A 27,496-nucleotide genomic window follows, 5' to 3' on the forward strand; every position below is an offset into this window, starting at 1 on the left:
GGAATCGAGCCTCACATCGAACCCCACATCGAGCCCCACATCGAGCCTCGCATCGGGCTCTCTGCTCAGCAGGGAGCCTGTTTCCCTCCCCCCCGCACCCCCCCCCCCCCGCCGCCTGCCTCTCTGCCTACTTGTGATCTCTGTCAAATAAATAAATAAATAAATAAATCTTTTTTTTTTTTAAAAGAAAACTTAAAATCCAGCAACATGTTGTTTACATTTAAATACAAGATGCAACAAGTTGCTAAATAAAGGCTGTAAATAGCCAGAAAGAAAGTTGTGTTAGCACTAATGACAGTACAAAGTTTAATGGAAATAGCATTACTAGATATAACCGTGAAAATATAACAGTTTTAATGTGCATGCACTTAAAAATGGTCTCGTGGGACGCCTGGGTGGCTCAGTTGGTTGGACGACTGCTTTCGGCTCAGGTCATGATCCCGGAGTCCCGGGATCGAGTCCCGCATCGGGCTCCCAGCTCCACAGGGAGTCTGCTTCTCCCTCTGACCTTCTCCTCGCTCATGCTCTCTCTCACTGCCTCTCTCTCAAATAAATAAATAAATAAATCTTTAAAAAAAAAAAAGGTCTCGAAATTAACGAAGCAAAAATTGACAGAACTCCTCCACCATGTGGATCGGATGAACTGAGATGTGTTGTTAGAGTAAAATGTTCCACAAAAATTGAAGACCCAGAAGGGAAAAAAGAAAAAAGGAGGAAGAATGTAAAATATCTTGTATTGGGTATTCACTGAAGTGGAAGATTTTAAAAATACCCCTTGTGGCCTCTGGTCGCTCAAGCAGACAAAAAATAAGAACGTGGATTTGAATAGTACCTGAACAAGCTTGATCTCATGCTCACATATATGGAACATGTATTCAGCCACTGCAAAACAAACAGTAAAAAATGCTTAGGGAGCTGGTAGGAATGTAGAATGGTGTAGTCACACAAACCAGTATGGTGACTCCTCAAGAAAGTAAAAATAGAATTACCATTTAATCCAGAAATTCCATTTCTGGGTATTTACCCAAAAGCATTGAAAGCGGGGACTCAGATATCTGCACATACATGTTCATAGCAGGGTTATTCTCAATGGCCACAAAGTGGAAGCAACCCAAGCGTCCATCAACGATGAATGGATAAACAAAACGTGGTCCATCCACACAATGGAATATTTTTCAGCCTTAAAATGGAAGGGAATCCTGACACCTGCTAGAGCGTGGATGAACTTTGAGAATATGACTCTCAGTGACATAAGTCAGTCACAGGAAGGTCAACTACTATATGATTTCACTCAAATGAAATATTTAGAGTGGTTGCATTCATAGAGACAGGAAACAGAATGGAGATGCCGGACGTGTGGAGTCATTGTTTCATGGGGACGGAGTCTCAGTCTGGAAAAGATGAAAAATTTCTGGAGGTGGATGTTGGGGATGGTTGCCCAATGGGAATGTGCCTAATATGGGTGAACTTCCCACTTAAAAAACAGTTTAGATGGGTAAGTTTTATGTTGTGTATATTTTACCACAATTCAAGATGCTTAGAGAATCTCTGACTCTGTCTTTCTTGACCTTCCATCCTTTCTCCCTCCATTTTTTTTTAAACCAATCACGAAAAAATCTTGTAGATTTCAGGGATAAGTGTGGGGATTTTAGCACCAAGGAGTAATAAAGAGGCATGAGAAGCCCCAAGCTTATGGAAAGGACATGCAAAACTAACTACTCCTTGACTAGGGAAAGGGGCAGGAGAAGCAATCAGCTCCAACAACATGGGTTTGGGCTGTGCGAGTCCACTTACAATGCATTCTTTTTTCAATACATGTATCGGAAGCATTTTTGGAGATTTGTGACAATCTGAAAAAACATGCAGATGAACTGTGTAGCCTAGAAATATTGACAAGCTAGGAAGAAGTTAGGTCTGTCAGGAAAGTATAGAATATATGCAGATTCTGGTCTATCTTATCATTTGCTACCATAACATGCACACAACTCTGTTATAAAAAGTTAACATCTATCAAAATTTATGCACATGAACACAGACCACACATGTATGCTATTCACAGTGTATCCTTATGTAGGCATAAGGTGAGTGATGCTTAATATAAAATTACCAATGTATTGTTTTTCTTACTGTTTTATAACTTTGCTTTCAAAGAATTGAAGGAATCGCAAGTCAGCCGATCATCACAGGTGTTTTTTTTTTTAATGCAATAATGTCTCAGATACTGTATCATGAACATGAGAGTAATACTGTCTGTCACTAAAACTTTGTAACAATTCATTCACTAGTGTATAGGCTAGACCGCAGTGAGGCAGTGGTTTGGGTTACAGGAGGCCACCACAAAACAATCTTACCGTGGCGTTTTTGTTACTAATGCATGAACCATGATCTTTGCAAAGAAATAGGGATTTCTTTTTCATATTATCTTTTCACCTCTGGTGTCTAGTGTTAGTAATATGTACCACATATGCAGTGGTTTTTTTTATCATATAAAATAACATTGACGGATTTGCTGGTAGACGATCAGTCTTGTAAAGAGATAATCTAAAATTTATGGTATTGATAAATACAGTCCAGGGCTGTACATGTGTTTTCTCTTCCTTATGATTTTCTTAATACCATTTCCTTTTCTCTAGCTTACTTTCCTGTAAGAACACAGTGTGTAATACATAGAACACAGAAAATATGTGTTGATCAATTTTTTATGTTATCAGGAGGCCCAGCGAGAGTAGTCTAGTCATAGTTAAGTTTCTGAGGAGTCAAGTCTCCCAGCGAGAGTAGTCTAGTCATAGTTAAGTTTCTGGGGAGTCAAGTCTCCTAGCAAGAGTAGTCTAGTCATAGTTAAGTTTCTGGGGAGTCAAAAGTTATGCGTGGTTCTTTGGCTGGGTTGGTGAGGGTCAGTACCCCTAAACCTCAGGTTGTTTAAGGGCCAGCTGAACTAGTATCAACAACAAGGGCCAATATTTATTGAACACCTGGTATGTACCACAAACCACTCAACTAAGCACTTGACATGTCTTCACTGTGCTCAAGGAGTGGGTGGGGGTTGCATCATGAGGCCGTGGAGACATTATTATCCCTACTGTACAAACAAAGAGACTAAGAGAGAGTGAGAGGTTTAAGCTACCTGCTTAAGGTCACTCACCAGTAACTGATGAAGTAAAGATTTAGATCAGAAGAAGGAAAGGAAAAAGATCTTAAATTATTATTTCAGAACTATTATACCTCCACGCTTGGAATCTTCAAAGTGACTTCCCATGTTGTGTAGCTGGGGAAACAGGCTCAGTCAGGTAGAGGGACATGACGAGGGGAACACGGGGGAGCCCCCTAGGAGCCGGTCAAGTCAGTCCTCAGGGCCGGGTGTTGGTGAGACGGTCTGAGAAGTGGGAGGCAGGGTTGGGAGAGGCAGGGATGCCAGACGGAAGTCTTGGACTTGAGGTCCTAGGATGGAGGTCCACACACATAGGCTCAGAACCCTTCTGGAGCTCTCACGTAAGGGCAGCCAGGACCTGTAAGAGGGGGACCACCTGCACAAAAAGTCATGATAAGGATATTCATGACAGCATGTTGTGTGCTACGACGAAACAACCTATGTGTCCATAGATAGGGAAGTGGGTAAGGGAATGGGGTCTATGCATACGCTGGCGTACCGTGGCGTAGATTTAGGAAAGTGGCTTAGACAAAGGCTCTAGGATTAGAAGTCCCCATAACTTCTTAGATGAAGGACTTTGGGCCAGTTGCTTCACCTCCCCATGCCTCGGTTTCCTCTTCTGTCATAACATTGATACCACAGAGTGATGGTAAGAGTTTAGAGGGATGACACATGTCTAGCACTTGGCCCTTGGAAATCACTGAGCAGATCAGATGTTGAAAGCTTTTTCTGTGGATAAGGTCAAGTGGAAGCCTCCAGAATTACTCCCTTCCACGCTCTTTGCCAATCAAGGGAGTAAATTGAATGCAGTGTTGCCTCACAAGCAAGGGCAGAAGTTAGTGCTCCTCTTGAAGGTATAAAGGCATGGTGAGCGGGATCTCTGACCCCTCAGGCATGAGGAACTAGGTCACCTCCCCAGGCAAGCCACCTAGATGAACAGAAGCACTGGCTGAGGGGAGAAGGGAATCCGGAAGGAGTAGTTGGGGAGGGAGATGATGAACAGTTGGAGCTGCTAGATTCGGGGACAGCAGTGGATGCGTCCACTTTCTGACGTGATCGGGCGCGTTCAGGGTGGTATGGCCATAGACTGGGTCTACTTTCTGGATGGAGAGAGACCAGCAAGGCTCCTGCAGTGGCTGCCTCCACGCATGGTGAACCTCTCAACCTCTCTGCAAAGGACATGGACCCAAGTGGCATAGGGACATAGGGATGGACGGTCCTGGATGCCCTGGAGTACCTCCCAGGTCCCAGTGGGGCCAGCTTACTTTTGCTACTGTAACACATTGCTACAAACGCAGAGGCTTAAAACAACGCAAGTCTATGAGCTCACAGTTCTGGGCTAACATCAAAGTATCAGCAGGTCTGCATTCCTTCTGGAGGTTCTAGGGGTGAATCTGTTCCTTTGTCTTTTACAGCTTCTGGAGGCCACCTGTTTTCCCCAGGGCTGGTGGAAAGCAGAGAGGGGGTGCATGGCTATGCTGCGGCTGCCATAGCAGACTGAGTAGCTTTAACATCAGAAATGTCTTTTTCCCTCAGTTCTGGAGGTTGAAAGCCCAAGATCGAGGTGTCAGCAGGACTGGTTTCTCCTGAAGCTGCTCTCCTTGGCTTGTAGATGACCACTGTCTCCCTACATCCTCACGTGGCCATCCCTCTGCGTGTTAATCTCCTCTTCTTATAAGGACACACATCCTATTGGGTTAACACCTACTCTAATAACCTTATTTTACAGGAGGAGCACTTGGCTGACTCAGCCAGGAGAGCACGCAACTCTTGATCTCAGGGTCGTGAGTTTGAGCCCAGTAAGCCCCATGTTGGGCATAGAGTTTACTTGAAACAAAAAACCAGCCTTTATTTTACCTTAGTTTTCTCTTTAAAGACCTTATTTCCAAGTGAAATCATGTTCTGAAGTACTGGGTACAAGAGTTCAATGTAAGAACGTTGGGGGACACCCTTCAGCACCCATAAAGGGAGAAAGTTCCCATGCCCTGCTTTTTTGAAACACACAGACCTGGAATAGGGGAAGTTCCCTAGAGATATTCTAGGGGCCTTCCAAACCAGAAGAGGCTTGGGTCTTGCTCTTCATTACAGAGCCCAGAGAGGTTGCAGGTCCCCAAAAAGGAAATGACTTGATGGTGTCTCTGGGCAGTTGATGCCACAGACAGCCTCAAAGAACTTCCGGTGCCTCAAGCTGGCTGAAAATCAGCCTTGCGAGCAAGGCTTAGGAGCAGCAGAGAATGCAGCAGTCTTGAAGGTTACAAGTATAAAAGTGGGGGACTGATGGCTCAGAAGCAGACTGGAGGTGGGCACCTGTGTGGACGCGTGGCTTGAGAATCAAATGGATCCCTCCCTTACCCTGGATGCCAGGACACTGCCCAAGCTGCCTGGAATTTTGGCAGTCTTGGGAAAGGAACATGTGGGCAGGAATGGTTTCCAACTGACTGATAGTTCTTAGCATCCTGGTGCAAAGGGATCCTTGCACAAAGTAAGTCACATTAAGAATAAAAAAGAAGTTAAATTATTCGCACTCTTTGCAAATTACGATTTATGTATGCCACACGTGTGTCACAGGTTTTGGTTTCCCATAAAGGCGACTCTGATTAAAAGGTTTGAGGCAAACCTTTCTTTCAGAAAGAAGGAAGTCTTACTGACATGTTGATTTTAGTTCTGTAAGACTCTTTACTGACTCCTGACTTCTAGATCTTTAAGGTAATAAATGGCTATCATTTTTAAAAAAGATTTTATTTATTTATTTAACAGACGGAGGTCATGAGTAGGCAGAGAGGCAGGCAGAGAGAGAGGAGGAAGCAGGTTCCCTGCTGAGCAGAAAGTCCGGTGCGGGGTTGGATCCCAGGACCCTGAGATCATGACCTGAGCCGAAAGCAGAGGCTTTAACACACTGAGCCACTCAGGCAGGAATGACTATCATTTTAAGTGGCAGCAGGAAATGAATACAACTCTGATCTCTTATTCTTCCTGAAACTCATTTATTTTCTCACCTCTGAAAAGTGACTTCATCTTTCTGTGCCTAGAATTCCCCACCCATAAGTTACCATGAGTCAGTCACCATGAGAATTAAATGAGTTATTGTGAATTAATGCACTTAGCACAGTGTCTGGCACACAGTAAGTACATCAGAAGTATGACCTATAATTAGTGATTCTCATTACTTTAAGAGAAACAACCACAGAAACACGATGCTGAAAGACAACTGACATTCAGACTCTTGTGTGGGAGACAGCGGGGTGTAGTGGAGAATGAGGCTGAGCTGGTGAGCCCATACCTGGGTTGTTGTTCACTCCTTCCAAACTTCCAAGAAAATCCATAAGTTTGGATTTGTCCACAAGTAAAATTTTGTAATGTTTAAATATTGGCTACTAATTTTCCATATTAAAAACTCACCTTGGGGGCTTCTGGATGGTTCATTCTGTAGAGCAACCAACTCTTGATCTCAGGCTCATGAGTTAAAGCCCCACATTGGGCAGGGAGCCTACTTAAAAACAAACAACAACATGAGGCGCCTGGGTGGCTCAGTCGGTTAAGCCGCTACCTTCGGCTCAGGTCATGATCCCAAAGTCCTGGGATGGAATCCCGCATCAGGCTCCTTGCTTGGCAGGGAGCCTGCTTCTCTTTCCGCCTCTGCCTGCTTGTACTCTCTCTCTCTTTCTCTCTGACAAATAAATACATAAATAAATAGTCTTAAGAAACAACAACAACAAAAACAGACATAGTGACTAGATGTGGCTTGCGGATGTAATCATCGAGAAGAATCTGAACTTGAAATGTGCACAGGATTACAGTTTTGCTTACAAAAAGAGTATCTACTAAGGATTGAAGAACTTGCTGTGGGCCAAGCTCTGCAAAACTACTTGAACATTCAAGTCGTTTCACCTCACAGTAACCAAGGTAGATGAGGAAACTGAGGCCCAGAGAGGCCAAGGGTGGATCTTGAGATCAGCCAGCTGGGAAGTGGCAGAGTGGGGATTTGAACCCTGGTGGCCTGGCTTCTGCATCCCAGTGCTGGACCACAGTGGTATTTAGCGGGAGGGATATAGCATTATAATATGAGACTCATCAATGACTTATCATCATTATTTTTGCTTCTACCACCTCCTGGTTTTGGCAGGAGATGAAGCCAGAGCAGGGGCTGGGGGAGGACAGGGATGCAGACCTCAGGTCTGGAGGTAATTGTGGGGGAAGGTGATATTTGAACTGATGTCGGAGCGCGGGATGTGAAAGCGGAAATCAAGCAGATAAACTTCTCAGAAGTTGTGAAGTAGGTCAGTGGCCTGGGCTGGGGGCTTCCCGCCTCATGCTCTATCTGAAATCAAGCTGGGTTCTAGATCTCCCACTGCGCCGGCCTCTCCACCTCCAGGGCTCTCTGTGCCTCCTCCCTCCTGCGTTCCCTCCCCTCCCCCTCTTTCCACCTCGCCTCCTACCCTCCTCTTACCCGCCCTCTGTCTCCTTCCAAGGGCTCCTCCACCTCAGGGCTGGGAGGCCCCTCCCAGGAATGATCTTTGGAGGCTAAACTTAGCGAGAGGTTCCATCCCCAGGCGGAAGTTGGTGGCTGCCGGCAGCTTTGTAAATATGCTGTCCCCACATCTTGGTCGCATCGAAGCCACGGAAATAGAAAAATGGTGACAAGAGTAAAGGAAACTCTAGTAGGGGCTGGGGCTGGGGCTGGGGCTGGGGCTGCCGCACACCTCCCACCAGTCCTCAAGGGCAGAGAGGCATGAAACTGCGTGCCTTTCTCTCTCTCTCTAGGTCTGGAACGTGCGGGCAACAACAGTTCCTGCCCAGGTGTGTATATAAGGTTCTGACTCACACAAGATGCCTGGCATAGTGAAAGTGCCTGACAAACGCTGTTCTTAATATTTCTAAATCACTTATGTCACTCGTGCACTTATGGAGCTCTTACTGTGTACCAAGCACCATAACAAATGTTTTTTTCCGTGCCTGATCTGATGTCATCTTTACAACAGACCTAGGGTGAGGACTGGCATCACCTCCCATTTTGCAGATGAGGAAACAGAGGCACCAAGATGGGACTTGCTTGAGGTCACACAGCAGCAAGTGGCAGAGGGAAACTGGAAAGCAGGACCACCTGATTGCAAAGCATGTTTCCTTCCCCCCCCCCCCCCCCCCCCCCCGGTGCCGGGCAATGTGAGAACAGTATCGACAATAATAACAATAATCCATCCACTTCTGGGGACTGAGCCCTTATCTTTGGGTCCTGGGCACCAGCCCCTCCCTTTGGCCACACCGGGATACCTGCTCATTTATACAGACCATCTGATTTGTATGGGTCTCATTACCTGCCCCTCCCCCCATACACCCCCCATGCTCCCACTTGCTCCAAGATTCCAGCTGGCTGGCTAGACCACCACTCTGTCCCCGATGCCTGCCATAGGGGTGCCTGGCAGGAGGGAGCCTCCACTTGCTCAGGAATGGGAGACTCGAGGGGGAGGCAGACCTGGGCGTGACATCTCTGGACTCCCTCCCGCCACCCCCCCTCTACCACCCCCCCACCCCGCCTCTGAGCTTCCTACATGGAGTTGGGCCAACCGGGTTCAGTTTTCTGATCTGTAAAGTTGTAAAGTGACTTCCACGGGTGATTGCATCTACCCCTGTGCCTCTGCGAGCCACCCTTTCCCTGAGAATAGACAGACCCAGGTGCAACATTTACTATTTATTTCCAAGATCCGTGGTCAGGGAGCCCAGGGCTTCAGACAGAGTCTGGTCCTCATCCCAGGATGTATCCGTCTCGGGTGGGAGGAACCTTAGGCTGCATGCGTGTGTGTGTGTGTGTGTGTGTGTGTGATGTTGTGTGTGTGATGGCTGTGACCATGACACAGCACGAGGAAGTCCAGTGTGATGATCATGGCATCTCATGTGTCACACTTGGTGTGACTGTACGGCCCCTGTGGGTGACTGTGGTTGTGATGATGACTTGGGTATGACCGTTCACATGTGGTTCTCACATAATGTCCGTGACGGAGTGTTTGTGATGCTATGACATGTGTGCAGTTGTGCGAGAATGCGATGCTTTGTGTGTATGAGTGCAGTTGTGAAAGCGATTGTGGGGCTGTGTGATTCTCCGCGACACCCTAGGTGGGTCTGCATTCTCGCTCTCTCCAGGGCCCTCCCCGTTTCCTTCTTCCTTCCTTTCCCTGCTTTCTCTCTGCAAGCCTTTTCCAGGTGCCTTCCAGGGGCCAGGTAGTGGGACCGGAATGCGACAGAGTTGGGAGCTGGCCCCTAGGTGATGCCTTGGTGGCAGAAAACCAGCCGCCATGGGAGTTAACAACACGAAGGAAATCGCAGATACTACCAAGTCTCTTCCCTCCCGGGAGAGCCGGCTGTCACACAATTACCGGCACGCGGCACACGGGCTGTGCAGAGTCTCTGAGAACAACCTCACACGGCCAGGAGAAGGGGGGCCACGCGGCTGCGGGCGGAACTTGAATGTGGGACTGTGGCCGCGGGTGGGCCTGGGCTGGGCTGTCCACACGGAGGAGTCTTGATGATGACTTTCTCCCCCCCAGCCGCCCACGCGCATGAGAGTGAGGCTTCCTGTCTTCAGCCAAGTCCCGGGACCCCCAAGTCCCACTCTTCTCTGAATCAAAAACATAAATACCCACCCCTCGCCCCTTCTTCCTGAATATCAGGCAGATTAGCTATCCCCTCATTGGGGGCCTCCAGACCCCCGAGTCCCCGGGGGCTTTGTCTTCAGGACCGCCTGTGGCAGGGTCCGCAGGGTTTCCTTTGTTGCTCGCTGGGTCTTCAGCCTTCGGGGGTGGCTGGGTCCTCGGCCCCTGGAGGTGGCCGCCGAGCACTTTGCTTGCTGAGTTTGGGGCTCCCCAGAGCATCTCTGAGGTTCCGCTGCCTGTCCGACCCCCGTGATCTGCGGTCAGTCCTTCCTTCACACCATGAAAGCCCCGAAGTAGGAGCGGGTGCCGTCGCGGAGTCGGACCAGGCGCTCCTGGGGCACGCGGACCACCACCTCCTCACCGGCGTCCAGGTGCACCACGCCCCCCAGGAAGCTGCTGTCCCACCACACGCGGGAGCTGGCTCCCCGCGCGCAGGGGGACCGCCGGCTGACCAGCAGCTCCAGCTCCTCGGGGTAGCGGGGCGTGCGCTTGTAGAGGCCGTGGGTGATGAGCAGGCTGCCGCTCGGCCCCGGCGGGCAGCCCACGCCTCCCAGCTGCACCTTGGAGTAGACGTAGTAGTAGCCGGCCCGGGCGATGACCAGGGAGCCCTCGCGGTAGCCGAGGCCCCTCAAGAAGGCCAAGCCCAGCTTCGTCTCCCAGAGCAGCGGGCCCCCGCTGCCCGTCAGGCTGGAGTTGGCTCCTGGGGATGGAGAGAGAGGGGGCCGGTCAGCACGTGCCGGTCTCTGGGTGAGAGAGCCTGACGACCTACCCTCCCCTTTCCATTTTAGGCTGTTTGAGAACTTTAGACGTATTAGGTCATCTTTACCCTCACTTTGCAGGGGGCGGGGAATGGAGGCACCCAGAGGCCAAGTCACTTGCTTCTTTTCTGTCCTAACTCGTTTTAACCGCCCCCCCCCCCTGCAGGTGGGGAAACTGAGGCATGGCGCAATTAAGTGACTGGCCAAAAGCATGAACACTTGGGAGTGGCAGAACAAAGGCAGGGGAGATGGACGGCGCGCAGTCTGGTCCAGGAGGCTCATCTCCACGTCCTCAGTCTCTTGCTCAGGGAGCGGGAGCTATGAGCCGTGCCTCCTCAGGGTGCAGTGAATGAACACGGCCAGAGGCCGTTACCGCACGGGCGACACCGTGAGCACCGGGTAAGGGGCTTATTCCTTAAATGAGAGAAGTACACGGGCGGTGCCTGTGGTCTGGGCTATGCTGGGAACGAAGAGTGATGGCACGCGTGGGCGGCTGAGCGCTCCGACAAGCTGGCGGTCTGTCTGGTCTCCCCAGGACACCCTGCCCCCCTCCCCATGCCAGCACCCGGGGTCCCCCTCACCTGTAAGGTGTGCGGCTGGGTTGGTCTGGTAGGACCTCCGCTCTGGAGAGAGAGGGGGAGGGCTGAGCAGCGACTGGAGTGGAGTGGGAGGGTTGGCTGCTCCCCGCGCCCCCCCCCCCCAGGGGTCATGGAGTCTACCTCCTGGTGTCAACCCCACCCTTTCCGGAGTGGCCCAGACTTCTCCTTCTCTGGCCTGGAGGAGGGGCACCTGCTGGGCTCTGACCAGTTGTGTAAATCACATTGGGCAATGGGCTGAGGGGGCGGGGACAGCGTGGGAACCAGCCTGCCCGGCCTCCCTGGGGCCCGGGACCCTGACTCACCTTGTATCACCTGCTTCCAGGATTTCGCATCTCCGTCCTGAAAAGGCAGAGGAGCCCAGGGTGAGGGCCTGAGGGGCCCACGCACTGGCATCCTGACTCATGACTGTGAGACACATGCAGACCACGGGTGCAGACACCACCCAGGCCCACGTGCACAGCCCCGCCCCACCCGGCAGCCTCAGTTTCCCCTCTGCAAATAGACATAGGGATGGTACCTCTCTAGGAGTCAGTGACTTCACGGGTGGAAAGTGTGGGCCAGCACCCAGCACGTAGGAAGCACTATGTAAGGGTTAATTCAGTAAGTCCTATGATGGATACATCAGTCTGGACGGCAAGACACGCGGACATCGGTGCCAACGAGTGGGTACGGACACGGGGTGTAGGGCACAGACCTGGACACTTGCGTGACACACTGACAAGGCACACGTGGACACGTGGGCTCAGATACACGGGTGTGTGGTTGATGGGTCCACGCGGGTCTGTGCGCCACGCCAAGGCGTGAGCCACAGACAGGCCAGCAAGTGGACACGCGGGCACGCGGACGGATGCCGGACGGCAACGTGGAGTCACGTGAAGGACGTGCGCGTGTGGCCCTCAGATCCAGGCCCAAGGAGAAGTGACCCGGCGACACAGGACACGAAAGCGAGGTCATGTGGCCGTGGCGTGGGACACGGAGACACAGACAGATACATCCGCAGTCAAGGGAAAACTGATGCAGAGGGAGATTCTCACAGACCCAGACCGAACGGGTTGGTGACGGTCCCCACAGTGGGGACCCGGGCATGGCTGGTCGTAATCAACAATGTCAGAGTGCCAGTGCCGGGGGTTACAGACCACAGGACTCTATTAAGAATATAAAACCTGGGGAGCCTGAGTGCCTCAGTGGGTTAAAGCCTCTGCCTTCGGCTCAGGTCATGATCTCAGGGTCCTCGGATTGAGCCCCTCATCAGGCTCTCTGCTCAGCTGGGAGCCTGCTTCTCCCTCTCTCTGCCTGCCTCTATGCCTACTTGTGATTTCTCTCTCTGTGTGTCAGATTAAAAAAAAAAAAATCTTAAAAAAATAAAAAGGACATAAAACCTGCTTTAAGAGACTGATTTTATGGGGGGGCCACCACTAGAAAAAGTGATCATCACAGCACACCAAAGTTGGGTTTGCTCCCACCACAAGCGATCATATCACAAAATAAATGCCTCAGATCAACAGGCTGTACCCCTGAACGGGCAGAATGCATTTATGTCTTGATTTTTAAAAACACCTGTTTTGATGGATTGAACACTTGCCCCTGGCACCACACACACAGTATCCCCTTTCGTTCCCTGGGAGCCGAGCACTCTTATTACCACACCCATTTTACAGATGAGGAAACTGAGTTTCAGAGAGACAAATTGACTTGCCTTGGGCTGCCCTTGGCCTGTCTCCTGTTCTGCACATGCACGCACAGAGAGATGCCCAGTGACACAGGCACCGCGTCCCCGGCCACGAGCCCCAAGGCCCCCACTCACCAGCAGGGGTGTGACCACCGCCCCCATGCGCCAGTGCAGCTGAAGCAGGAACCAGCCCTGGACGGCCAGCCCCGCGGCCAGCAGCAGCAGCAGGAGGCCCAGGCCCAGCTGGGCTGCGCTGCAGGGCCGTCTCCGACGCCTGTGCCCCAGCCTCCTGAATGGGATGTCGGTCTGTCCGTCCACCGTGAACACCGAAGGTCGCACAACTGTCTCCTCCATGCCTGAGCGGATGAGGTCCTGAGACACGCGGGGGGCTGGGCTAGCACGGCGGCGTCCCCGAGGGCAGGGAGGAAACCACAATTGCCCAAGCCTCCTGGGCTTTGCACACTGCAGACAGGCACCCGTGGGTCCCAGGGCCGCCTTTAGAGCAGGGGTTCAGCCCCTCCCCTTTCCCCACTGGCCCTCCTCTTCTTCCTGTCCCCCCACCCCCAGGCTGGCCCTGTCTCACTCTCACTCATGTGGCCTCTCACACTTTCCAGGGGCATCTGAAGATGTGACTCAGGTAGGGACCGAGCGGGGAGGCCCCAGCTTTTCCCTGCGGCTGCCTCCTTGACTCTGTTACCAAATATTTCTAGATCGTCTCCCGTGTGCCGGGCACTGTTCTAGGTTGGAGGGCACAGCCGTGAATAAGAGAGACCAAAGTCCCTGGTCTTCTCCAGTGGGGCGAGAAACAACGAGCCTGGTCAATAAGAAGACACGCTACAGTGTGTTAGAGGGTGGTAAGAGCGGCGGGAAATACGAGAGTGGTTTCTGTGTGTGCGCGTGTGTGTGTGCACATGTGTGTGCGCGTGTGTGTGCACATGTGTGTGCATGCAAGTTTTAATGGGAACTCACAGTCAGGTGGTGGAACGATTGGTCTGGGAGTTGTCCTGGGGGGCGCCCTGAAGTAGCCTGTGGAGCCCCATCTTTTCTCATCTCTCACATCCCACCTTTCAGCAAAGCCCCGGTGACTCCGTCTCCAAGGCAGACCTCCACCCAAGTTCCCCCCGCCCCCTGGGTACACCCACGGTTCCCACCTCGCCCCAGTGCTGTGAACTGCTTGTGTCCCTACCCCAGTCCTCTGCTGAAGTCCTGATCCTCAAAGTGACAGTATCGGGCGGTGGGGTCTTGGGGGAGGGGACTAGGTCATGAACGTGGAGTCCTCCGGAATGGGATGAGTGCCCTCCTGGGAGATCTGCTCTCTCTTTGGGTCTGCAAGCTGGGAAGAGAGCCCTGACCAGAGCCCGACCACGCTGGCACCTGCCTCTCAGACCTCCAGCTTCCAGAACGCTGAGAAATAAATGTCTGTTGTTTAAGGTTCCCCCCCCCCCCCGCCCCCCACGGCCTCCCCCAGCGTAGGGGTCTTGTTACAGCAGCCCAACCTGCCGGTTCTGGCTCGGACTCCTAGTGGTTTGTGGCTCGACACTCTCTTTCCCTCTTGCCATCTCGTAATTCATCTTATGCCCTCTACCTAGTGTGAGCTTGTCTATTTTATTTTATTTTTTTTAAAGATTTTATTTATTTATTTGACAGAGGTCACAAGTGGGCAGAGAGGCAGGCAGAGAGAGAGAGAGGAGGAAGCAGGCTCCCCGCTGAGCAGAGAGCCCGATGCGGGGCTCGATCCCAGGACCCTGGGATCATGACCTGAGCCGAAAGCAGAGGCTTTAACAAACTGAGCTACCCAGGTACCCCTATTTTATTTTATTTTTAATTTAATTTCATTTTATGGAGGCGAAATTCACATAACATAAAACTAACCATTTTGAAGCGAGCAGCTCAATGGCATTTAGGATATTTACGATGTCAGGCGACTCTATCTCCTTCCCAGATGTCTTCAGTGCCTGGGAAGGTGAGCCCCTTCCCATAAAGAGGCCACTCCCGACCCCGACCCCGACCCCCGGGGCCCCCCCAGCCTCAGGCAACCGCTAGTCCGCTTTCCTGCTCTACGGAGTCACCTGTTCAGGACATCCCAGAGAGTTCATAAAAGCAGAAACAGGCAATGTATGGTCTTTTGCGTCTGGCTTCTCTCACTGGATGTCCTGTTTTCAAGTTCCAACCGCGTCGCGGTGCGTGCCAGCGCTCCCTTCTGTTTCAGGGCTGAGGAGTGTTCGAGTTCATCGACACATCACCTTTCGCTTGTCTGCTCACGCCCTGAGGGATGTTTCTGTTGTTCCCACCCTTCGGCTACGGTGCCAAGCTCTGCCAGGAGCACGTGTGCCCACGTATTTGTCTGGGCACCGGTTCTAGGTCTTTCAGTTATAGCCTGGAATGGAACGGCTTCCATTGGCTTTTTTTAAAAAAAGATTTTTATTTATTTATTTGACACAGAGAGAGGGAACACAAGCAGGGGGAGTGGGAGAGGGAGAAGCAGGCTCCCCGTGGAACAGGGAGCCCGGACGCGGGACTCGATCCTGGGGGTCCTGGGATCATGACCTGAGCCAAAGGCAGCCTCTGAATGACTGAGCCACCCAGGCGCCCCTTCATCAACTTTTTAAGCACATATGCCAGTCTTCATCTCTCCCCTGCTTAAAATCTTGCCATGGCTTCCCACTGTGCAACCAGGGGGTTAACCAATTACATCCTATGGGCTAAATGCAGCCATTCCCTCTGTCTGCCCAGGAGCAACCCTCCAGAGAGAGCACTGTAGCAAGCCACAGGTGCCCAGCCAGGGGGAGCCCCTCTGTCTGCTCCCCACTCTGCTCCCAGTGTCCACCTCCCTGACCGACGGCCAGCATCTCACCACCTCCCATGGTCTGTGCTGTCGTAGAGAGAATCCCAAGCCGACTCTGCTCTGAGCGTGGAACCCCACATGGGGCTTGATCTCATGACCCTGACATCATGGCCTGAGCCAAAATCAAGAGTCGGATCCACCCAGCTGCCTCATCTCTTTTCTTTTTTCTTTTCTTTCTTTTTTTCTTTCTCCTTTCTTCCTTCCTTCTTTCTTTTTCTTTTCTTTCTTTCTTCTTTCTAGCCTCTATCTATCTATCATCATCATCTCTCTACACACACACACACACACACACACACACACAATTTATTTTAAGGAATTGGTTCTTGTTTTGTTTTGTTTTGAAGTAGGCTCCACACCCAACGTAGGGTTTGAACTCATGACCCTGAGATCAACAGTCGCATGCTCTACTGACTGAGCCAGCCAGGAACCCTAGGAATTTGACTCATGTGATTTTGGGATGTAGCAAATCCAAAATCCACAGGAGAGGCCAGCAGGCTGAAGATTCAGTTAAGAGTTGATGCTACAGTTTAGAGTCGAAAGGCCAGAAACTCAGGCAGAATTTCGATGCCACTATGTTGAATTCCTTCTTCCTCTGGAAACCTTATCTTTTCCCCTCTTCTGCCCTTCAACTGATTGGATGAGGCCCACCCACATTGTCAAGTGTGGCCTGCAAGTCAATTGACTATAGGTGTGACTCACATCTAAAAAATACCTACCTAGCAACATTTACGCTGGTGTTTGACTAGGTTGACACAAGTTTGACACATGGCTAGGTTGACCCAGAAAATGACTGTTATTGGATCTAAGGACTCTACTGGTGGCCCCACGATAGGCAAGTGTTCTCACATTGCCCTTTTCTCCTTTCCTCTTCGGACATCCTCACTGTCTGAAATCAACTCCATGCTGTCCTTAGAATGTCAGTTTCAAAGACCCCGTCTCCTGTCCATCCTGGGGGACCACAGGTGCTCCAACAAAACAACACCCCATGTGCTAAAAGAAAGGAAGAAAAGGAATCCCAGGGCAGAAGAAAGGGGAAATCAGCAAGCAAAGAAATGAGAAGAAAGACATCAAGCTGGGTGGGCAGGTTGGCTGGGACACTTAGTGAGTGATGAGGATTTTGGAGTCTCCCCTTGACAGAGGTCCCTGCCAATCCGGGTCTGGAGGGGAGGGGGACTCTGGCTGTGAATCTATTTCCCCCATAGTCTTGGAATCAGGAGGTGGGGTTTACAGGACCTGGGGGGTCTTAGGGAAAAGGTGCTGAGAAGGGGCGACTGCAAAGCTCAGGGCTTTTCCGGTGAATGGATCCCTCCCTCAAGAGTCCTAGCGGTGGAATTAACCAGAAGAGGCATCTAGGACCCCACTTCCCCTCGGCGGCCAGTGAGCCCATTTGCCTGTGGCTGCTGCCCTCCACACAGCTCTGGGGTGCTGTGACCACAATGCCCCCGCACTCTGCGCCTTTGACCGCTGACTCAGACCTTCCTTCTCAGCTGGCTCCCTTGCTCACTCACCCTGAGCTCCCGTGGAAATGTCGGCCGGCCTGCCCCCTACCGCCCCCTCCTGGGCACCACTGCCCCACACCGAATGCCCGCGAGGGAGCAAACGGGGTTGACCCTTGAGCTGCAGGTGAGACCAGGTGAGAAAGCGGGTGGGGAGGCAGGTGGAAAGGAAGCTCGCGGAGCGTGTGGGTCAGAGAGTCGGTAAAGATACAGGCAAGCCTGGGGCGGGAGATGTCGGCGTGGGCCAGGCGGGAGTGCCCGGAATGTAGGTGGATACTATCGGGGCGTAGGTGGGACCACAGGTCAAGGTTCAGATGACAATATCGGTGGTAGGAACGCAGGTGAGGGTGCCGGCAGGGGCAGGTAAGAACGCAGGTGGGAAGGCTGGGCTGAGGGGCAGGCCAGGCGGGCAGGCGCAGGCTCCCTGGGGAGGGGGGAGGGCACCCTGCGGGGCGGGGGGGGGGAGGGAGGGCACCCTGCGGCGGGGGGGGGGGCACCCCGCAGGGGGCGCGCAGGCAGGAGCCCGGTGCGGCTTCAGGATGGAGCCCAGGGGAGATGCTGGTGAGGGAGCGGGGGATTGCAGCTGCCTCTTTCCCTGTCAAAGACCTTCCCACACGGGGAGACACGCGGCAGTGACCGCAGCTTTATTGTGGGGACGCGGGGAGGGGTCAGTTGGGACAGCCGTAGACGATCATGTCCTCCGCGAAGTTGGCCAACTCTTTGCACTGCTTCTCGTTCTCCTCGTCCTGGCATTCTTCAGCCTCGGGCCACAGCTCGACCCACGTGTCTTTGCCGATGATGTACCTGATGCTGGTGGGGGAGGGGAGGCAGGACAGGTCAGGGGCAGGGCGGGGCTGGGAGGGCGGGGCGACCCTGGGCAGGCCCCGGGCTGGCACTCACTTGGGTTTCTGTCCCCACAGGTCGGAGGAAACGCCCCACATGAGGTAGCGCTTCCCCTCCTTCAGCTTCAAGGCTTCTCTGCACTTGATGTGGCTGATGAACTTGCGTTCTTCGTTAACCCGCACCTCGTCAGTGCCTGGAGGGCAGGCAGTGGGAGCTGAGCGCCGCAGCGGGAGGAAACTGGGAGGAGGGGGCGGGACTGTGCGGCAGAGGGCGGAGCGCAGGGCTGACCTGATTTGATGATCTGGTCGATGACCATGATGTAGTCGTCAAAGGCGTCCGAGGGCTCCTTTCTGACGAGTCTGGTCTTGTACACTGCGGGGGAGGGGGTGGGGGCGTGGGGGTCACCCTCGCCCACAAGCGCACCTGCGCACATGGCCTCCCCCCCAACTCCCGCCCAAGCAGATCCAGGCAGGATCCCAGCCCATCCTGCAACAGTCCCTGCCCCCGCCCAGCCCATCCGCCACACACGATCCTATACGCAGCCACCTAGGACTACAGTCCCTGCACAACCACAGCCACAGACACTGCTGCTCACACGCACTCACGCGTGCGGAAACCCGCTTACCGTAGTCCACGCCCGGCTCGCAGGCCTTGTCCAGCCGGTACTCCTCAGTGACCTTGTCTGCCTGGTGCATGAAGCAGTTCTCTGCGGGGTGGATGAGTGGGGGGCGCGGCTGTACCCTACGTCTCATCCAGGACCCACCACTCCTGGGCCCGTTCCTCTGAGTGCGATCCCCCCCCCCCCCGCCCCCCCAAGGACGGAGGATCCAGGGGGTGTGGTCACCCCTTCTCCAACCCCCTGTGCTCACCCTCAGCACAGCGACACAAGTCCTGGTGGCAGAGTTTGCTCAGTAGGCCGTCGTCTTTCTCCGGGTGGTAGAACTGGACACAGTTCTCATCTGTGGGCATAGTGGTGCGGGAGGGTCAGAGGGCTCGGGCCTCCAGCCCAGAGAGCCGGGAGGCTTGGATTCCAGTCCCTCAGACCTGGAGATGGCAGGTCCCCAGTGCTGGGGCCCCTCGGACCTGGAGATGGTATACGTCTCCAACCCTGGGACCCTCAGCAGCCCCCACCTTTCAGATCCCTGGGACCCTCAAGCCCCAGGTCCCAGGTCAGCTGCTCACCCAGGTTGTAATAGGAGTAGACCTTGACGGACCCAGGCTGGATCAGCCCCACACTGAAGTACTGGTGCACCCGGAAGGATATACAGTGCTCCTGCTCATGCGGGATCTGTGGGGAAGAGGAGGCCGGTCAGTGGGATGACTCGGAGGGGAGTCCAGCACGGGCACTGGGGCTTGGAGAAAATGAAGGATGAAGGCGGGATACGGGTGGGGAGGGTGGAAGGAAGCAGAGGAAGCTCTGCCAAAAGGTTTAGCAGACTTCAAAAAATTCATGTTCTGGTTCTCCAAGGCTCGCCACTAGACTGCACTCATCAGCCTCCTTCCTTCCCAAGAGTGGCCATGTGGTTGAGTTCTGGCCAACGGACTGCCATCTATGCCCATAAAAACATCCCGTGCTTAACGATACTGTATAGTTATTTAAAAGTTGCTGGGACACCTGGGTGGCTCTGTTTGGTTAAATGTCTGCCTTCGGCTCGGGTCATGATCTCAGGGTCCTGAGTTTGAGTCCTGCACTGGGCTCCCAGCCCAGCGGGGAGCCTTCTTCTCCCTCTCCTGGGTTGACCACCTTTTTCCACATGCCCCTTTCTCTACCACCCAGCAGTAGGGACCCCATCTCCCCTAGCCTGGGCCTGGCCTGACCCAGAGGAAGGACAGCCAGCTAGAGGTCAGGTACCCACTGGAGGCTTTACCTTGTCCAGGTAGAGGATGAGGGTGTTCTTATTAGACAGCTTATTGTCCAGCTCATATTTAGAGAAGTATTTCTCGATACCGCTCAACTGGGGGAAGAGTAGAACTTGTGAAAATCCTCCTTAGTCTTCTTCCAGACCCCAGAATTCTTCCCACTGATCCCAGCCCCCAAACCCACAAGCCCTTCATACACTATTGAGGTCATCAATGTCAGGAGAAAAGCCAGTCATCATGGATATATCCAGGATCGACATGGCAGCATCCGTTGATCCCAGGTACCTGATTGGGGCAGAGAGAGGACAGTCAGGTCCCAGGGTGGGGTCAGCCCTGGGGGTCAGTTCCTGGACAAGGGGGGGTCTGATCAGAGGTTCCTAGTTCCCACATAGCAGCACAGAGCAATATTAGATTTTAGGAAACATTTCCCAAAGGGACTAAGGGAAAGGCAGTATGATGGTCAAGGAGACTAAGAGCTCAGGCTCTAGAGCCCCATTGCATGGGTTCAAATCCCAGCTCTATATGACCTCTGATGAGTCCCTTGCCCTCTCCATGCCTCAGTTCTTCTAGAAAATAAAGACAAGAAAATGTTACCATGGTCTAGATCAGTAACACCAAGTACAGTAATCACAACTGCATAAAGTACAAATCTTGTTTCTAGCTTTCCAGTCCACCAATCGCTTTGCAAATAACAGATGCTCATCACAGTCACTGACCAATCACACCACTTCTTTCAAGTCCATCGGTGCCAACTCACTGAGCCGCCATTAGTCAGTTCATGCACTGATAGCGTGGCCTGTGATTGTGTTAATTCTTTATCAACCCACCTGACGTTTTGGGAAAATGAGTTATTGAAAGAGGGAACTAGCCAAGAAAGATAAAAGCACGGCAGAGAAATGAAGACTGCTTAAAGACGGGTACTGCTGGAGGTAAAATTTGAATAGCACACAAACGGAGCTAGAGAAAAAACAGCAGGCTGCGGGAATGTCCCCCCTGCTGCAATTTGAGGGGCCGGCTATGCAGTGGGAGGAACCTGGGGGAACACGAGCCCATCAACACAAGTGAGAAGAATGGCTGGGACCAAAGGTGCAGCTGTCCCAGAGGAAGCAACACTGGCGGAGACGCAGCCATAACTCTTGGGTATCTCGTGACACTGGCCACTGCAAGGATTAAGTGTTGGAAGTTGACCTAACTTAGAAGGGAACATGACAATTCACAACTTCATAGGAAGGATGCCTGCTTTATCCATAACCTAAATTACACAAAGAGGAGGAAGGAGGTGCTTTCCAACCACAGTTGTTTTGATAAGTGTTTTACGAAGGAGAAAAAAAAATCACTTCCATCACAATGTTCTGATGTTTTCATTTACAGCATCCTAAACAAATTCTCGTCTTGCTGTCATTTTCGTTTCTCTGTATCTTTAAAACCGGCAGTATGAGAGTTTTCGATGTTGTGATAAAACACTTTCAAGGTCATGGAACAACTGTAACTTCCCCCATTGATTGTTGGGATTGCTTGCACCGTCTCGCCTCTGTGGCCACGGCTAGTCTCGGACTGCTGAGGGCAGTGAGGGCTGTGTCCGTGGCATCTACCTCCTTGGGGGACTTCACACAATACCAGATGCACAATGTGCTCTTGGAAAGGATTAGGTACCGCAGATATTATTCGTGAGAAGTCTTGTTATGAACAGAGGAATGGTCAAGATGACCCCCCAGTGAGCTATCGTCACTTACCTGGTACAGATGTTAAGACGCATGGTGCTCTTGGCATCCTGAGGCTTCTTGCCTAGGAACACAGAAGACAGAAAAATGGGAGGGGGGGTCCTTGGGTCCCGATTCAGGAGTGGGGGCAGTCATTAGAATGGGGTTAAGGGAAGGATAACAGGTAGGGGCTTTACTCCATTTACCATCATCAGGGACTCGTTGAATGTTAACCCTGAGGTCAAAGTTCTTGCAGGAGACTTGGCTTTTGGGCTTGGCATAGTACATTGTCACCACCTGGTGGAATAGTGCGGGCAATGAAGTGTCAGCCCACCTGAGTTGAGAAGGAGAGGGTCCCTCTGGGGCAGAGGGGTTGAGAGAAAGTGGCGGGCCAAGTGGATGTGTGTTCCTGTGTCTTACCGACAAGGTGCCTTCTCCTTTTCCTTTAGCTATCACTTCGAAATTCTCATTTTTCTTGGTCTGCAGGAGTGGGGAGAAAGAAGACAGGAGGTCGGGAACGAAGCCTTCCTTTGGGTATAGTAACCATCTGCTCTCCCTCCTGCCTCTGGCAAACCCTGGCTGGTGTGCAGGGTGATAGCAGGGAGGGTTTGGTTCGGCCACTGTACCTCTTCTGACCGCAGGAGGCTAGCAGACTCCCAGAGGATGAGGTGCTTGATCTCACTGTTTCGGCTGGGAAGTTTGATGGACACCTCCAGGTTCAAGTCCTTGTGGCGAGGGACATCCTTCTGGTATTGGGCCAAGGCTTGGAATACCATGAAGGTGGCCTAGAACCCAAGAGAGAGGAAGAGACTCAGATCAGAGGGAGAAGGCGCTAAGACTGTAGCCTAGGATGCCACCCCCACCCCCAGAGAAGGTAAAGATGAGGTTGGGGGTTGTTAGACACTGAGGACATGCTCCACATTCTCCAAGGGATAGAGGCTTAGACCAGAACTTGGAGACACCGACAACAAGTCTTGTATTCACCAGAAATTGCAGGCATAAGACTGAGGCTGTAGCAATACCGAGAATGTGACCCAGACTCATCCAGAGGAGAGTCTAAGGTAAGAGTTTGGAGCCAAATGAAAATGTGTTTAGAACCCACTTGTGAAAAAAGAATGAAGTTGAAGCCTGGGGTCACTGACCATATGACCTAGAATCCAAAAGGGATACTGAGAGTATGACTGACAGCTTGCCAGAAAGAAAGGCGGTCAAACCGGAGTCTGAGGTTTTTGAAACCATGGCCTAGAACCCACCAGGGAGAGAAAGGCTGGGGGTCTGGTGGAGCTGAGGACCTGGTCTAGAACCCACAGGAAGATGCGCTAACATGGAGTCGGGTGGAGCTGAGGACCTGGTCTAGAACCCACAGGAAGACGAGCTAACATGGAGTCGGGTGGAGCTGAGGACCTGGTCTAGAACCCACAGGAAGATGAGCTAACAGGGAGTCGGGTGGAGCTGAAAACCTGGTCTAGATACCTGGAGGCTCAGAACACAGCTTGGGGCATTCAGAATGTAGTCTAGATCCCATAGGTGGGTTCACGACTGAAAAAGCCTGATCTCTCAAATCCACTCCAGCCCCTCTGGCTTGTGGGAAAGAAGGACTTCCCCTCAGTCTCAATGTCTTCTCTTGGAGGCCAGTGGGAGGCCAGAGGAAGTAGGCATGCAGGTGCCTGGGGGATATGGGGTCACTTGCCTGGGTGGAGCCATAGCCACCTCCGTAGTATCTCTGCTCATTGAGCCAGCGCACGACAGGAGGTGCAGAGTCAAAGTCTTTGAGCAGCAGCAGGGCCAAGAGGGCATAGGATGTGGCTTCCACACTATAGAGCTTCTGGTTAGGCTCCTCCCAGCGTTCCCTGTCTGTGGAGAGAGCCCCCACCGCCCCATGCTCACTGCTCTGTCCAGCCTGGAGATGGCTCAGAGAAAGCTCAGAAGACCACAACCCCTAGACTTCTTGGTGTTCAAGTATCCTTATATGCAAGGCGCTCAACCTGCTGGCTCCTGCCTCATTCTCTTCTCTCATGAACCTTTACTCTTCCACTTGAATTCTCAACTGTACCCCCACTGAGCTATAGGAGATTCCCTAAACTGTCCATTCGCATTATTCCCTCTCAGTCTTTTGATATTCTGTTCCCTCTACTTGGAGAACCTCTTCTCCACTTAACTCCTGTTAATCTCATCCTGCACAATTTGACTTCAGTGGTACCCCAAGACTGGGTGACAGACCCCTGTCTTTCCTTCTGTCTCTCAAAACATCCTACACTCTCTTGTTCCAGCATTATCATGCTCCATAGCAATCTATTAACTCACATCTTTCCTCAACTGGAGTGTGGGGCCATGATGGCAGGGGCTATACTGTATTCACTGTGATGTCCCAGGTGCCTAAGAAAGTAGTTATGGCAGAGATTGTTATGAAGAACCGTTCTCTCCTCTTCCTGGGCACACAGTTGGACTACATCTCCCACATATCTTTGCAGGCAGGTATGTCCATATGATGGAGCTCTGGACAATGGAATGGGCACTGGCAGTGACAGGGACCCCTTCCATGCCTGGTCTATGTCCTTTGCATAATCCTCCTGACTCTTTCTCCTTCTACTTGGATGGAGTGGGTTCCAAGGACCTGGAGTGGCAGAGCCATGAATAGATAGAGGCTGGGATCTGGGCATTAGTGTATGGAGGAGATCCATCCATGAACAACAAACTTCTATTGTGTTAAACCACTTCGGTATATGTTACATCATGTTTCTTGACTATGTTCCATCAATCAGGGCAAACCTGGTACAGATCATCACTGGAACCAATGATTAAGTGCTCACTAGGTGCCAGGCACTGTGATAAATTGCCCATGGCATTATCTTGTCTAATCCCAAAGACCCTTGAGATAATGTTAATGTTAGGACAACAGGAGTGACAGAGCCCTTATGGGGTGCTAGACCTTCTACCTGCATTACTTGTTCAATCTTCACAACCACCTACGATGTAAATATCATCTTAAGATGAGGACCAGAGAGGTTCAGTGACTTGTACAAAGTCACACAGTGAGAACATGGCAGAGTGGGATCTGAATTGGGGTCTGTCTGATGTCAGAGCCCACGTCCTTGCTCCTGGGTCACAGCAAGTGCTCAATACACACTTGTTGAATGAAGAAGGCCACGGACCTTCTCGTGGAGCTTACAATGAGAACTCTGCACACCTCAGAGCCACCCACCCAGCATGGCTTAGCACCATCCACTCCAGCTCACCTTGAATCTGCCCATCGCAGCACAGCTTAGCACCCCGCATGCCAGTTCAAGATGGCCTCCCCCAACCCCAGCCATGCATTCCTCTTTTACCTCGTTAGGCTGCCCCTCACCTTTGGCTGTCCTCAGGAATTTTCTGAGGAGGTTTCCCTCCAGCTTGCCTATCTGGGCGAGGGCATAGCCAGCAATGGCCACAGAATAGGATCTCTGCAGGTTCTCGTAGTGGGCTTCAAGATACTGTCCTGCCTTATTGATGCTGCCCGGCAGGCTCTATAAGAAAGAGGATCGAGTACTTTGGTAAGTTGGACATTACTGCCACAGAGAGCTAGCTGGTAAGGATCACAAAGGCACCACTTCTTGGGTACCAGGATGGTTTCTGTCCTTGGGACACATCTGTCTTGGATTGATCTTCCCTCTCCCACACCCCCACTGGGTTTTCCAGACATTTTAGTCACCATGAGCTGCCTTGTTGTTGAATACCTAAAAGTTGCCAGGGACAGTTTATATAACCAGCAGTGTCCCGGTAGCTGCTTAAGGCCTCCAGTGTGTGTTTGGGTGTAGGGGAGGAGGGTGGCTAGTTTACAGATCTCCAGTTACTGTAAGGGAAATACTCCCACTGTGGTCAGTTTCAAGCTACCACCATGACATGCCTGAACATGGAGTGGAGAAGAGATGTCTCAGATAGGCACTTGTGAGCTAGTGTGAATGATTCAGCATCCTGCTGGGAGTTCCTCCTGTCTCATCATCAGCTTCCTAGCTAACACTTACTATATATGCCAGCCTATTTATTTCTAATTTTTAAAATTAACATATAATGTATTATTAGCCCCAGGGGTACAGGTTTGTGAATCGCCAGGTTTACACACTTCACAGCACTCACCGTAGCACATACCTTCCCCAATGCCTATAACCCCACCCCCTTCCCTACCTCCACCCCCACCCCCACAACCCTGTTTGTTTTGTGAGATTAAGAGTCTCTTATGGTTTGTCTCCCTCCTGATCCCATCTTGTTTCATTTATTCCTTTCCTACCCCCCCATCCTCCCCACGTTGCCTCTCAACTTCCTCATATCAGGGAGATCATATGATAATTGTCTTTCTCTGATTGACTTATTTCGCTCAGCATAATACCCTCTAGTTCCACCCACGGGGTCGCAAATGTATGCCAGTCTATTTTTATCATCATTCTTACTGCACAGATGAGAATACTGAGACCCAGAGAGAGGAGGGGTAGAGGAAGACTCGATCTGTAGTGTTTGCGGATTTTCAGGGTGTAAATACAACCGTGGCCAATTTCAAACTACAGATGTGGAGGCAGTGAACGCAGAGTTGGGAAGAGGTGGGCAGTAGCACAGCGTCTGATAGTATTTCCACCATATACGTGTGCAAAGAACCTCGAGATGGATGGGTGTACCAAGGATAATGATGAAAGTGAATAATTGGGAAGTGATGAGTTTTGAGTGTTTTTTTTTTACCTGTTTTTTAATGTTTAATGCATCGTCTAATTTACTTAAATGTAAACTTCTATGACTTATTTTTTAAAAAGATTTTATTTATTTATTTGAGAGAGCGAGTGAGAGAGAGAGAGAGAGAGCACAGGCGCAGAGGGAGAGGGAGTGGGAGAAGCAGGCTCCCGCTGAGCAGGGAGGCCAAATATTGCTGTGTTGTAGTAGAAAATAACCCTTTTGCCTGCCCAGCTACCTCTCCTTCATCTACTTCCGACTTTTGTAGGAACTTTTCTTTCATTTATGTGCCACAATGGAAGCAGCCATATTTGCCAGTAAGACCTACTTCTGGCCTCAGCTGATTGGCCCAGCTGTGATCACATGAGCATGAGGGAGCCAATCAGAACCAGTCCCTGGGGGGCTCCTGGTTGGCTCAGTCATTAAGCCTCTGCCTTCTGGCTCAGGTCATGATCCCAGAGTCCTGGAATGGAGCCCCCATGGGACTCCCTGCTCAGCAGGGAGCCTGCTTCTCCCTCTCCCTCTGCCTGCTGCTCCCCCTACTTGTGCTCACTCTCTCTCTATTAACTAAATAAATAAACTCTTAAAAAAAAAAAAAACACCATTCCCCGGGGATCTGATAGCCTTGGTTAGGCTATTCCCCCAAAGAAGGCAGCCAGCCACATTCTGCCCAGCTGGGTAGGTGGCAGAGAAAAAGGAATTATTTGGCACAGAAGGGCCTGGGTTCCTCTTGGGCACTAAAGATTACCCCCCTCCCATCCCGGCTCCCTCTCTTTTCTGGGTTCCAACTAAGGGAGCAGCTGGCTGACCTGAGATCCTGGGCTTCTGGACTTGGTAAGCTAAAGGTCAAACATGCTACTCTTAAAAACCCAGGACAAAGCAAATAGAGCAATTACAAAGACTCTCAGAAGCCAATCTTTCTAAGTTTCTCTGCTTCAAAGCCAAAACCAGAGGAAAAGGAAATAGCCGTAAGACAACATTTTTAATCATTTCCCTTTAAGGATCATGGTTCCTTTGAAAATTTCCTAAAAGACAGGCACCTGGATAGCTCAGTCAAACACCTGACTCTGGATTTCGGCTCAGGTCAGATCTCAGGGTCCTGAGATGGAGCCTTGCATAGGGGCTCTGTGCTTAGCAGGGAGCCTGCTTGAGGTTCTCTCCCTCTCCCTCTCTCCCCCATGTTCTCTCTCTCAAGTAAATAAATCTTTAAAAAAAAAAATAGAAAGGAAAAGAAATTTC

General features: G+C 51.6%; 2 protein-coding genes and 1 long non-coding RNA gene across 4 annotated transcripts in view; 1 reads left to right on the top strand and 2 right to left on the bottom strand.

The window, feature by feature from the left end:
- Positions 1–9,368: 9,368 nt before the first annotated feature.
- Positions 9,369–13,298, bottom strand: TNFSF14 (TNF superfamily member 14). Of its 2 annotated transcripts, XM_032308300.1 has the most exons (4): positions 12,954–13,298; positions 11,452–11,488; positions 11,132–11,173; positions 9,369–10,492 (listed from the first exon to the last, which is right to left on the bottom strand). In XM_032308300.1, the coding sequence occupies exons 1-4, from the start codon at positions 13,170–13,172 to the stop codon at positions 10,065–10,067; spliced, it is 726 nt and encodes a 241-aa protein (XP_032164191.1). In that variant the 5' UTR covers positions 13,173–13,298; the 3' UTR covers positions 9,369–10,064. The 2 variants fall into 2 exon arrangements, with proteins under 2 accessions (XP_032164191.1, XP_032164194.1); XM_032308303.1 differs by lacking the exon at positions 11,132–11,173.
- Positions 13,299–13,374: 76 nt separating this feature from the next.
- On the top strand, positions 13,375–17,594 carry LOC116570787. The gene is made up of 3 exons (XR_004277567.1): positions 13,375–13,455; positions 13,529–13,635; positions 17,151–17,594. It is a non-coding gene; the product is annotated as an uncharacterized LOC116570787 (long non-coding RNA).
- Positions 17,595–17,780: 186 nt separating this feature from the next.
- C3 (complement C3) overlaps positions 17,781–27,496 on the bottom strand; it is a 32,749-nt gene continuing 23,033 nt past the window's right edge. Inside the window, exons 28-41 of the mRNA XM_032308284.1 lie at positions 24,909–25,065; positions 23,253–23,416; positions 22,189–22,347; positions 21,983–22,042; positions 21,769–21,859; positions 21,596–21,647; positions 20,060–20,147; positions 19,871–19,957; positions 19,185–19,290; positions 18,872–18,961; positions 18,628–18,708; positions 18,291–18,374; positions 18,060–18,195; positions 17,781–17,969 (exon numbers count right to left, since the gene is read on the bottom strand). Coding sequence (XP_032164175.1) covers positions 17,828–17,969; positions 18,060–18,195; positions 18,291–18,374; positions 18,628–18,708; positions 18,872–18,961; positions 19,185–19,290; positions 19,871–19,957; positions 20,060–20,147; positions 21,596–21,647; positions 21,769–21,859; positions 21,983–22,042; positions 22,189–22,347; positions 23,253–23,416; positions 24,909–25,065 — 1,497 coding nt within the window. The 3' untranslated portion in view covers positions 17,781–17,827. The remainder of the gene's footprint in view (positions 17,970–18,059; positions 18,196–18,290; positions 18,375–18,627; positions 18,709–18,871; positions 18,962–19,184; positions 19,291–19,870; positions 19,958–20,059; positions 20,148–21,595; positions 21,648–21,768; positions 21,860–21,982; positions 22,043–22,188; positions 22,348–23,252; positions 23,417–24,908; positions 25,066–27,496) is intronic.

Source organism: Mustela erminea, chromosome 1, assembly GCF_009829155.1.
Source record: "Mustela erminea isolate mMusErm1 chromosome 1, mMusErm1.Pri, whole genome shotgun sequence".
In the NCBI taxonomy this organism is placed as follows: Eukaryota; Metazoa; Chordata; class Mammalia; order Carnivora; family Mustelidae; genus Mustela; species Mustela erminea.

Bases quoted from the DNA above. Each gene is read 5' to 3' on its own strand.
- TNFSF14 (XM_032308300.1), bottom strand. From the start codon at position 13,172: ATGGAGGAGACAGTTGTGCGACCTTCGGTGTTCACGGTGGACGGACAG. The intron at 11,489-12,953 runs GTGAGTGGGGGC...CTGCCTTTTCAG, and splicing joins CGGTGGTCACACCCCTGCTG to GACGGAGATGCGAAATCCTG. The intron at 10,493-11,131 runs GTGAGGGGGACC...CTCCATCCCCAG, and splicing joins CCCAGCCGCACACCTTACAG to GAGCCAACTCCAGCCTGACG.